General features: G+C 39.7%; 1 protein-coding gene across 1 annotated transcript in view; it reads right to left on the bottom strand.

Annotated features, from left to right (window-relative positions):
* Positions 1-13,130, bottom strand: part of LOC129761802 (uncharacterized) — a 652,040-nt gene that overhangs the window by 484,649 nt on the left and 154,261 nt on the right. Inside the window, exon 2 of the mRNA XM_055759580.1 lies at positions 8,907-9,082. Within this exon, the coding sequence (XP_055615555.1) occupies positions 8,907-8,952 (46 nt within the window). The 5' untranslated portion in view covers positions 8,953-9,082. The remainder of the gene's footprint in view (positions 1-8,906; positions 9,083-13,130) is intronic.

Below are 13,130 nucleotides of genomic sequence, written 5' to 3'. Positions count from 1 at the left end.
TAAGAGAAATTTCATCTCTTCGGTCGCTGTAATGAGTAATTAAATTCGATTTAATTTCTCTCCATTCTAAATTTGTGCCGTATAGTTCTAAAACGTTATCGGCATCACCGACAATTTTTGATCTAATGGCTTGGGTCCAAATAGTGTGCATATTCGTTCCTCGCACAGAATCAATTATTGGGATGAGATTTTCGATTGATCGTATGAAGGAGTGAAGTTTTACGGGATTGCCGTCAAAAGACGGTAGGTCCCGGAGAATTTGCGGTGTTTGTAGGGATTTGAGGACACTTTCAATTTGTTGTCCTCTAATTACATTGTTTGCTGCTGCTGCCTGGGCGGCGGCGGCTTCGTTCGCGGCTTGCGCTGCTTGTTCAGCTTGTTCTGCTTGCGCTGCGTGTTCGGCTTGTGCTGCTCGAGCTGCGTTAACAGCTTCGGCAGCGCCTTGCGCTTCAACTCTTAATTGATGAATTAATTCATCTCGATTTGCCAACTCTTATTGCAAATCGGCAACTTGTTGGTGAAGATGGCTCATTTTAATTATTTTTAATTTTTCCTTAGCACTAGAACACAATCAATAATTTTTTTCTCGCTTTGTATAATTTGAATATGTATTTTGACACTTGTTAACAACGCTTAATCACTTTTTCATTAATTTTTTTTTTATTTTTAATATTTTCACAGTTGATTTTGTGTTAGTTTTCTAAAAAAATAGGAAAAGCTTACCTGATTTCCGATGTTCGCTCGGATCCAAGAGCTCCAGTACACTTATATTGCTGTTTCAATGTCCGTTTTGGAAATACACTTCACTTCGGGGTTCACTAAAGTTATCTTTCGGTTCACGGATTTTTCTCGGTAACGAATTCAAGTCCTCGATATTCACTCGCGGGCGCTCGATTGCGATTCGAAAACACGAGATTAATCCGCACGACTGCGCCAATCAAGACCTTCGATGGCCTTTCGGGGTTTTTAAAAAACTACTCGACTACGTTCCTCGACGTTTACTACTATAATGCTCTTTATTCAAATTGTTGAAGCCTTTTTATAACTTCCCTAATCTTGTTTACTAAACTAAGCATACAACGGTCTCGCTGCGCATTCCATCGATAGTTGGGTAGCTGGCGGAATATGACACCTTGTTGACGGAATATCTGATTGTGCGTTATTCGTTGATAGTTGAACGGCTGGCTGGCTGGCTGGCCGCGTTGCTGACGGGATGTTTATTCGTGGGAGGTTTGATGCTGCTGATGAAGCGAGATACACGCTTGGGGCGGTTGGCGTTTGTTTCCAAGTTGGGTTTGCAGTTTCGTCGTTAACTTATATATATATATACGGACAACAACAACGGCATGGAATGCTGACGAAGTGTTTTGTGATTAATAAAAGCTTTTGGGAAATAAAATCTAGTTAGTTCTAGTTAGGACCTGGCGCAGTCAAGTGTTAGTTTTTTAAAAAACCCGAACGTTGCCCAGCAACTATATAAGAAGACACGATTGCAAAGGTAAGTTTTTTTTCTCTTCTTTAAATCCCCCTTACGCTATAAAGAAATTAACTTGCCGCGGTCAGTGGAATATTTTTTTTTCGTGCACCGAGTCCGTTCTAAGAGAGAGACTCGGACATAATTTTCAATTGTCACTAACTGCCCGGAGGAAGGAGTGTTCTAAGTGAAATCCTACTCCATCCAGAATTGTGGTGTTCTAAGAGAAACACAATTCTAGACACCACACGAGTTCTAAGAGAACGTGTGCGTCTTTAAATAACACAATTGCAGACAAATCTGGAGCCACATGAGTTCTAAGAGAACGTGTGTGCTTTAATTTGTTTCACATTTAACGGCCTTATTAATGCCAAAGACAAAAACTGCTCTGAAGAAAACCCGCGATTTTCTTAGAAACGTGAGGCGCAGTAATTGCGAACCTTCAGATTCTGAAGAAAGCATCTCCTCTATTGATTCAGGGGATTTAGCTCACATTCCAATCAAAGAAGTTCCATCGATTGACAACCTTTCACTAAACGAAGGCCCAAATATGGAACAATTTAGTGCGCAAAATGCAGAGTTATAGAAATGATGGATGAATTCTCTGCTAAACAAAAAGAACATGACAAAATGTTCCAACAAATCGAAACACGCTTAAATAACCCAATGCAGGTAGATCAAGCTACCATTGCACAACCCATTTTTGTACAACCTACCGTGGAACAAATTCAAAATCAAGCCATCAGCTTCGAGATGTTATGCAAGATTCCCGACCCAATAAAAATAATCCCGACTTTTGACGGCAACCAGAAACAATTAAACGCATGGCTAACAACAGCGAACGAAACACTAGATGCTTTTCGATCCCTTGTTACGCCACAACAATACAAAATGTACACCACCGCGGTAATCAACAAAGTACAGGGGAAAGCAAAAGACATAATATGTCTTGCAGGTAACCCTGACAGTTTTGAAAGTATAGCAGAAGTACTGAAGAATGCTCTTGGTGATCGTCAAGAGCTTTCTACATACAAATGCCAGCTATGGCAATGCAATATGACCAAAGATATGAGCATCGCCAAATATTACAACAAATCGAAGGGAATAATCCAAAACATAAAAACATTAGCCAAACAGAATGAAAGATACCGAATAAATTGGAAATTATGATTGAATTCATTGAAGAGGACGGGTTAGCAGCTTTTATTGCTGGTTTATCCGAACCTTACTTTGGCTACGCCCAAGCAGCGAGACCAAAGGACATAGAAGACGCCTATGCTTTTCTGTGTAAATTCAGATCTAAAGAAATAACTATGACTCACCCGGTAATTTTAACAGAAAATACCACGAGAACACTTAGACTTAAAGTTTCACTCGGGGTCCACAAATCAAAATCTAACTTAAATTATCTTCCCTATCTAAAACTGAAACATCCACAAACCAAAAAGTTTTTAAACATCCTTATAGATTCTGGATCAAACAAGAATATCATTGCACCAGGTATCCTACAGAAAACTAGTACAGTACCAGACACAAAAATCAAAAGTGTTTGCGGAACCAACAGTGTGAAGGAAAAAGGACGAATAGACCTTTTCAATGGCGCGTTCAAACCGATTCCGTTTTACATATTGAAATTCCATTATTTTTTCGACGGTCTGATAGGATCAGAATCATTAGCAAACTTAAAAGCTCACATAAACTACGAAAATGAAACCTTAACACTATCAGATAAACAATATTCATATGCGAAATTCCACCCTTCAAAACAACTTTATAATCATTCCGTAACAATAGAAACCAAAAACAACGGTGACTGGTTAGTTCCCACATATCAAAAACTTTATAAGAAGACCTTTATTCAACCTGGACTCTATAGAGCGCAAGGCAATAAAACTACTATAAACATCGTTTCTGCATATAAAAACCCCACGAATTTACCAAAACAACTGAATTAACCGTTAACAACTTTGAAACTATTTCCCCCTTCCCGATAAAACCTACGGAGAACATATCCGAGAAAGAAATTGACAATATCATTAGAAAGAATCACCTATCCCCACTAGAAAAATCAAAATTAATTAAAGTCCTCTACGAAAATCAAACAGTCTTGTAGAAACATAGAGAAAGACTTTCTTCCACCTCAGCAACCAAACGATCTACCTATCTATACAAAGAATTACCGATACCCCCATTATTTCAAACGAGACGTTCAAGAACAGATCCAAGAAATGCTAGACAATGGTATTATTCGGCCATCTAAAAGTCCATACTCCTCACCTATTTGGGTCGTGCCAAAAAAGATAGACGCATCTGGCAAAAAGAAAGTAAGAGTTGTAATCGACTATAGGAAGTTGAATGAACATACCATCGACGACAAATATCCCATGCCCCAAATTGAAGAAATCCTTAATTCTCTGGGAAAATCCGAATACTTTTCAACAATTGATTTGAAATCTGGGTTCCACCAGATACCAATGGACCCAAAACATATCGAAAAAACAGGCCCCTGCTACATTCCAGAGAGCAATGAATGATATTCTCGGCAATTATATCGGAACGAATTGATATGTGGATCTAGATGACATAGATAGTTATTACTGGATATAATTTGGAGAATTTGGATATATATATATATATATATATATATATATATATATATATATATATTAGGCTGTCAAAAAAGTCCTGCGGTATTTCCGCGAGGTGTCGTTGTAAGCGCGTAGTTCTAGTTGTATTAATTGTATCGAGTCAGACTATAGCTTGTTGGAAAGGTAGAAAGGCTTGTTTTTTTTATCCCATTTATTTATTAGGCTCATTAGCATTTAGCTGTAACAGAGCCGGGTTTAATCGTGTACATGTACATATGTTAATGTTTCTATAAATTGTGAATTACACAGTAATTAGTAGTAACCATGTAGGCGTTAAGTTTTCTGTTCCATTACTTTATGATAAATTACACAGTAGTAGCCATTTAGGCGTAAGGTTATTCTTTCTGTTCATCCATTGTTCAGCAGACCGGACAGCGGAGACAGTTGATATTGATCATTGTTGGGCTATTTATAGAACAGCAACCCGATGTTTCTTGCAGAGCAGAGCAGTTGTATGGATGAATCGATCTTAGTTCCACCGTGGATCGATTTCCATCGCTGATGATGGTTGCGTGGACGTAGCAATTCTATAACAACACAAAGAAGGTCAATTGAGGGCCCTGAGTTTGAACTCACGATCGATCGCTTGGTAAGCGAACGCGTCACCAAGTGGCTACGAAGACCCCCAAAGGCTTGTTTGCGCGCTATAATATAGTCCTTGACAGTGTTTTGTTTGGTTAAGTCGTTCGTGAGTTATAGTGTCGCAAATATGGAGCAAAATAAAGAGAAAATCCGACATATTTTACAGTACTACTATGACAAAGGCAAAAATGCATCTCAAGCTGCTAATAAAATTTGTGCAGTTTATGGACCCGATACAGTTTCCATTTTCACCGCACAACGATGGTTTCAACGTTTTCGTTCTGGTGTAGGGGTCGTCGAAGATGCGCCACGATCCGGAAGGCCTGTCGTCGAAAATTGCGACAAAATCGCTGAATTAGCCGAGAAAGACCGGCATAGTAGCAGCCGTAGCATCGACCAAGAGATGGGGATAAGTCATCAAACCGTTATTAACCATTTGAAGAAGCTTGGATTCACAAAGAAGCTCGATGTATGGGTGCCACACACGTTGACGCAAAAAAACATCTTTGACCGTATCGACGCATGTGAATCGCAACAAAATCGACCCGTTTCTGAAGCGGATGGTGACTGGCGATGAAAAGTGGGTCACTTACGACAACGTGAAGCACAAACGGTCGTGGTCGAAGCCCGCTGAAGCGGCTCAGACGGTGGCCAAGCCCTCATTAACGGCAAGGAAGGTTCTGCCGTGTGTTTGGTGGGATTGTCAAGGAGTAATCTATTATGAGCTGCTTCCCTATGGCCAAACGCTCAATTCGGACCTGTACTGCCAAAAACTGGACCGCTTGAAGGTAGCACTCATGAAGAAGAGACCATCTTTGATAAACAGAGGCCGCATTGTCTTTCATCAGGACAACGCCAGGCCACACACTTCTTTGGTGACGCGCCAGAAGCTCCGGGAGCTCGGATGGGAGGTTCTTTTGCATCCGCCGTATAGTCCGGACCTTGCACCAAGTGACTACCACCTGTTTTTGTCCATGGCGAAAGAGCTAGGCAGTCAGAAGTTAGCCACAAAAGAGGCCTGTGAAAATTGGCTATCCGAGTTTTTTTTGCCAATAAGGAAGCGAGCTTCTATAACAGGGGTATTATGAAGTTGGCATCTCGTTGGGAAGTCATCGAACAAAACGGCGCATACCTAATTTTATGAACAAATGAAAAAAAAAAAAAAAAAAAAAAAAAAAAAAAATATATATATATATATATATATATATATATATATATATATATATATATATATATATATGTATACATACATGTGTATAGATTGATCACTTGTTTTATTATTTCCACTGTAGATGTCTCGGCGAAAAAAAATGCTGGATGAATTTGCCGTCTAATGGTAGAGTAACACGGGGTGAGTTGGACATACGGGGTGATTTGGACCACCCCTTTATCTCAAAAAGTACGGCTCAACTTGAATTTTTTATAATGCCATTTTCTTTGATTATTGAACCGTATGTAACTAACGTAAAAAAAAACGTTGGTAAAATTCGACAGGTGGGAGGAAACGGTTGCATGAACACAACAAGCACTTTGATTGTCGAAAAATGTGAGTTTTCCCTTCGTGGATTTAAGTTTTTTCCCGCTGATTAAACAAACTTTTCGGTGTATTGTGCATTATATTTAGTTCTGTTCGCCTTCAGAAGAGGAACAATTTGATGCAGCAAAACTGTAAGTTTGATAACAAAAAATGAAATAAATTGCATTTAAGCTTTTACATGCTGTGTGGGGTAATCTGGTCATGTTTCTGTGGGGTGAATTGGTCCTACAGTTTTGAGGCTTTTCTTTGATCTAATTGATTCCAGATGTCACGGAGTTACAAAAAGAGAATGGGCAGACAACGTTGGAAAAAGGAGGAGCTTGAAAGAGCAACTCAGGCCATCAAGAACGGATTTTCTTTGATCAACAACGAAAGTGTTTGAAAATGCTCAAACAACAGTGAAAAGATTCATGCAGAATTCGAGATGGTGTCAACCCAATTTTTTTGGTCTGGAATCTGGCTAATACACATGGTATCGATTCCAAAACACTGTTACTGATTGTAACATTATCCCAAAATACTTTACAAATACTTTTTTTTTCGATGAAACACACACTGGACCAAATCACCCCACAGGCGGTCCAAATCACCCAGCATCAAATTTTAAAGTCCAAAAATCATCTCTTTTATTTTATGATATATTTGGGAGTTTGAAGCTTGATATAATTATTAAACATTATTGATTGAGAGAAAACAAGTGTAGCTTAGGATACAATGTGACATTTTTTATTTAGACCGTATTGGTTCGGAAATATTAGGCGATTTGCTTAGGTGGTCCAGATTCCCCCCTTTTCCCCTATATATTATAATATCGTAAGAACGTTTCTGCGTAGTATGCATTTGAAAACTCTTAATAAACGTTACATTTTTCGTAGAGTGACCCCTAGGGTGCCAATGAAAATGGTCATCTCTAATTTCAAAAAGTTACCTCATAAAAAATGTTCACCACCTCGAAAAAAACACCCTATACCAAATATTGGCTCAACATGCAATTTTAAGACATTTGGCATCAAAAAATTTTTTTTCGAAACCATCGTTTTCCTACACTCCCCCCTTGGGTGATTTTTCGATTTTCAAAAAACTCAAACTTTGACCGCTTTGCGCCACTCTCCCTTAAGTCCGATTGAGCTGATATTTGGCATAGGGTGTTTTTTCGAGTTGGTAAATATTTTGTATAGGGTAAATTTTTGAAATTTTAGGGTCGATTTTTTCCCATACATTCATTGGCACCCTAATGTATATATCTAAGAATTCGGCTCCTTTAAACTTATGTAACTGAGCCTGTAAGAATAAACGAATTAATAAAACAAAATCATCCACGGTTTATTAGTAGGAATGCAAACTTCAAATTAAAATATCTCAAATGTTTTTGAGGCATGGTTCGTTTTGGCAGATCCCGACCATTTGTTTGTTGTATTTTCACTATCGTCCCTGTTATGCACTGAAGCGACCCAAATTCCTCCATATATGTATGTAGAGATGCTTGGAGAATACCTCGCCAAACCATTCTTCATATTTCATTAAAGCACACTTGCGCTTTGTCGTCAAGTTCCAAAAGTGCATCACACTTGTCGAAAATCGAACGCTTCTCTAATTACATTTTTATTCAACTTATGTTGTTACCGAGTCTACATTTTTTTTACTGACATAAATTTTGTTATTTTTGTGCGAGTGAAACAAATCTCAAGTTTCCGCTCGGTTCGTGGCAGTTCAACGCACACGGGACATTTTTTTGATTACTCGGCGTATAATTATTTATCGACAGATATAGCAGGGTAACTCCAAGCGCCTCCCCAGAAATTTGAAGGTAGAAGAATTAGCTTGTAGAATTAATTTCGGAAAAATAAAAGAGTCGAGAGTCGCACGCTACCAACATTGGTCGAGTTTTAGTTGTATGAAAGAAAGCCAAGACCGTTCAGGCAACACTACAGCCCAATCATTTTCTTCGAATGAAACGAACCTTAAATTTCGAAAAACTTCAATAAAAAGAATCTTCTCTAAGTCGAGAGAAACTTTTTTGTTGAAGCTCGCAGACTGTGGTGCTGTATGCTATCCGCTATCGGAAATTGGTTCTTTTTTTTCGGCTAAAGCTTATATTAGCTTCACAAAGCTTTCTGAATTATCAACAAAAGGATCCTTGTTTATAGCAGAATAGTGGATAACACGGAATTTCTATCAATCAATTCACTTCCGCCATCAGCTGGTACTATCAAGGAACGAAAGCTTTTGGGCGATGCTTAGAGCCGATAAGCTAAAAAAATCTTTGAAAGCTTTCACCACAATGTCCTTCCCAGGAAAGCTTGTTTGTTTCAACCCAGAAGGATAAAGTGGCGAATGAAAGCTTGTGTGGTGAACAGTGAAACAGCAAGCGAAACTTCCTTCACGAAAGCTCTAATGTTTTGCCTTTCACCACGGAAGCTTTCGTTCGCCACGTGTGGTGACGCGAGCTTTCAACCCACAAATCACCCTACACCACCCACAGTGTAACGTTTTGCGAGTCAGTCGTATTTTCAAGGTCGCTTGGGTGGTATTTTTATAATCTTCAACTTTTATTTCGGTGCGGATAAGATGATGGTGAACCAAAATATTTGCCCGATGCTTATGCCGGGCCGTTTTCGTTCGGTCTTTATCATGATGGGATTGGTTTTTGATAAAGTGTACTTACCGAGTATCAGGACGACGAAAACAAATTTGGAAAGTGTCACCAACATGATGATGTCTGTCGGATTAGCTGCCTCGGACTTAGTTAACTTCACGGGAGGGCGTTTACTCGTGTCCTCTTTTTTTCCTCCCCGAGCAGTAACTGCTGCTGTTGACGTTTGATGGAAGATCTGTGTGTTTCTGAAAATAAATAGAAAGGGGTTGATTGGGATGAGGTGTTGAACAAAACGCTGCAATTTACGATATGAACGCGATTACGCTTAATGCTCGTAAATATTTATATTTTTCGTCTGCCTGGCTGTGAAAATAAACAGCTCGCTTTCGAGGCGGGGGTGGTGGCGTGAAGCCGAAATCGTCGCCAGCCAATCGAAGAGAGGCCATTCTTTGCCTCCGTTTCCGTTGAAACGTAATACGCACGCATTCTTCCTTCCTAGTGAACTCACTTCGCATCGTAATGTCGTTCCCTCACGACTGTTTTGGGATTTCGGGAACTGGTGGCGTAGCTATTTCCTATCATGATTGTCAAATTCGCTAGAAGCGACGGGGCAAGTGATAGGATAGGATTTTACGTAATGCTCTTGAAATTCACCACCGGAAGATTGAAGGCCGCCAAGGTGCGTATGTTATTGAAAAAACAGTGAACATTGAGCAGATTAACGAGGGGGACAGTACTGCTTCAAAGGTTCATCTATTTTTTACAGAATCATATTACAGTGTTAACCATACCTGTCGTGTTATATAACGGAACCGAATTCTCACTGTGGGTTATAAGTTCTTCGTAAAGTAGGCAATTATCGTTTTATAAAACCACGAAAAAAAAAGATGCGCCACGGTGATAAATATCAACAATTTCTGTTCTGTTGCTGTTCAAACATAACATTATTCACCGCCAACATCCAACTTTATACTACGCTTTTATCGTCTTCAATCAAAATATCAAGGAAAGATTGAACCTTTGCTTCCCGCACAGCTCAAAGCTTCAATAATTGAAGCGCGCCGATCCACATTCCGGATCGAAATAAATTTCACCCTTTTCGGGTGGCGAGCGACCACCTCTCCCTCCCTCGCCAACACTCGGGCCGAAAATCGCATTAGTTATAAAAACTCTCCAACCGTACTAATTCTGTTTTGATGAGACAATATAAGGAATTACCCAATCCCCGCGGTCCAAGCTGGGTTGGGTCGGGGTTCTACCGCCGCGGTGTATCCATTCGGTGGGGCTTTCGAGGGGGGTGCGATAAATGTCGATTTGACATGCCGCACCGGCCGGGGCGAGTAGATTTTCTCTGGTTTATGATGCGCCACTAACAAAGCGTGACAAGTCGGTGTGGCAGCTTCTGATTTATGCCATTAACACGAGTTATGGTGTATTATGTTGAGAACGGTACAGAATCTTGTTGGTTATAGCTTTTTTTCATAACGGTGATTAAGAAGTATTTAAAATCAAGCAGTACTTCTTGTAATGTGCTTAAGAATAAAATTCAAGCAGATAAACCAAGTGCAGATATTCATATTTTTAATAACAACTTCATTGTTCACCTGTAATACGCAGTGCGAAAACATTGAGCATCCATTCCAAGAAGGTTACCGACTCACGGAAATTACCGGTTCAAAAGAAAGTGAATTAAGAAAAATATTTAACAACTTGATGCGCAAACCAACACATCATTTCCGTTGGTTTTTGGCCGGGGCAGATTTTCGTGATAGTTTGAGACCACTGCCCCCTCTTTAAGGGAGGACTGCCATACAAATTAAACACAAATTTCTACATTACTCGGGAATTAATCAAGCAAATGAAACCAAATTATGCATATTGAGGTTTTATTTATTTTTTTTTTTTATTGTCGTCAATCTAAATTGTAGACCGATACATTCTTAATACTACTTAAAACTACTTACTTAAAACTAAAAATCTAAAGAGAGCTGGCTGGATAATTTATTCGTTTAATTTAAAAGACGATTTTAACAAATTACAGAATCAATTTTTTTAAATTTATTTATTTCGTCAAACCAGCGTAGACTAAATATGCTGCCCAAATATTACAGTGAAATTTAACGATATCTTATGCTATTCAGATAGTCTTTGAGCATTGATCTTGACATGGTTACATCAATTTTCACATCAACATTGTTTCACTGTGTTCGTTACAGAGGCTCATCATACGATTAAAAGGACTATATTTGGCATAATTCGTTCTTCGATAATCTATGTAAAAAATGTTAGGGTTTCTCAGGTTCCTAATCGGTGCGTAAAAATTCAGGTTTCCTAATATTTCTTCTGAGTCCACTCGTTGTGATATGATATCAATAATAAATAGAATCATGGCAGAGTTCCTATTGGAAGTTTTGCGTAGACTCTCGGATTATGGAAAAGAGAATAAATACGTGCTAACTGCTTGAGGTTCAAACGACTTATAAGAAAATTTTTTTTATTAACTCTGGCAAATCAACAATATAATTACTATGGTAATAACAGCGATGTTGCTATGATCAACACTCCTCCTCAACTTCGCTGGATTTAACTCCAATTAATTGTCTTAACGCCTTCAGTTTGACTGGTCCCAGGGGCTTGGTAAGTAGGTCTGCTTGCATCCGATCTGTTGGACAGTATTGAACTGCTACAATGCCATCTTTAACCATATCCTTCACAAAACAGAACTTAGTGTCGATATGTTTGGATCGACGAGAAGACCGGTCAGCTTCTGTAAGCGCTATGCAACTTTGATTGTCTTCGTATACCCTAATGGGCAATGTTAACGACACACCAAGATCAGTAAACAGTTTCCGTAACCACTGGAGTTCCTGGAGACATTCAGCCAACGCAACATATTCAGCTTCACAACTGGAAAGTGCTACTGAAGTTTGTTTCCTACAAGTCCATGCTATCAATCCACCATCTAGCTTGAACATGAAACCAGTGTTAGATTTGCGATCTGTAACTGCTCCGGCCCAATCAGCATCCACGAAACATTCTAGCTGCAGTTCCTTGCCACTTCCCAAATGCAATTCGTAATCCACCGTGCCTCTGAGATAACGTAAAACCTTCTTGCATTCGGTCCAATCAGCCTTGGTTGCTTTCGTAACACGCCGTCCGAGTATAGATGTCGCAATAGATATATCCGGGCGTGTATTGACGGCTAAATACAGCAAAGCTCCGATGATACTTTGGTACTGCTGGGTAGTTTGAAGTCTCTCACTATCCTTCTCCTTTTGCTGTAGAAAGCCGCTCGACATGGGAACATTCGAAAGCTTACAATTTTGCATATTAAATTTCTGAAGAATCTTCGATATGTATGATTTCTGACTCAATACATAGTGCTCATCTTCCATCCTTACGTGAATACCCAGAAAATACCTGATGCTTCCGAGTTCGACCACCTTGAAACTCCTCCGGAGGGATGTCACCATTAAAACGTACTCTTTCTCGCTCTGGCAGACAATGATGATGTCATCAACGTAAATAAGTACGTAAGTTGAACGACGCGTATAGAGACACTGATCTGCACTTGAACGTTGAAAACCAATATCTTTCAGTGCTGCATCAATTCGTTGGTTCCAAACGCGTGCCGCCTGCTTCAAACCGTATAAACTTTTCTTTAAACGACAAACGGTATTCGGATCGCCTGTGCAGTATCCTGGGGGTTGTTTCATAAAAATCTCCTCCCGTAACTCTCCGTAAAGGTAGGCTGTCTTGATATCCACGTGCCTAACCAACAGCTTGTGCTTACTTGCGAAAGTTAGCACGGTTCGTAGTGTCGTCTGCTTCATAACTGGGGCGAAAACTTGATCGTAGTCATACCCGAAACGCTGGGAAAAACCTTGGGCGACCAGTCTAGCTTTGAATCTTGCAACTTTTCCGGCTTCGTCCTCCTTTCGCTTAAATAGCCATTTGCACCCAACTGCACGACAATTTGGTGGCAATTGAGTAAGCTCCCAAGTAGCATTTTCGCGATGAGAAACCATTTCTTCCTCCATGGCTGCCTTCCATTCAGTACTTTCAACACTACTCACTGCTTCAGCATATGTTCGAGGTTCTTCTCCTGAACCGACTGCTACTCCGATAGAACCGTATCTCACTGGAGGGATACCGCGGTTGGATCTGTCAAGACGTCTTACAGCAGGTTCGATTTCTGATAGGTCTTCACGAATAGACTCCTCCTGAACAAAATCTCCGTCAACTTGCTGCTCTTGACTCAGTTCCCTTTGAACTTGTTGCTCCTCATCAAAT

This window comes from Toxorhynchites rutilus, chromosome 1 (assembly GCF_029784135.1).
Source record: "Toxorhynchites rutilus septentrionalis strain SRP chromosome 1, ASM2978413v1, whole genome shotgun sequence".
Classification (NCBI taxonomy): domain Eukaryota; kingdom Metazoa; phylum Arthropoda; class Insecta; order Diptera; family Culicidae; genus Toxorhynchites; species Toxorhynchites rutilus.
Note: the sequence above shows the minus strand (reverse complement) of the source record. Positions and strands in the feature narration are given on the sequence as shown.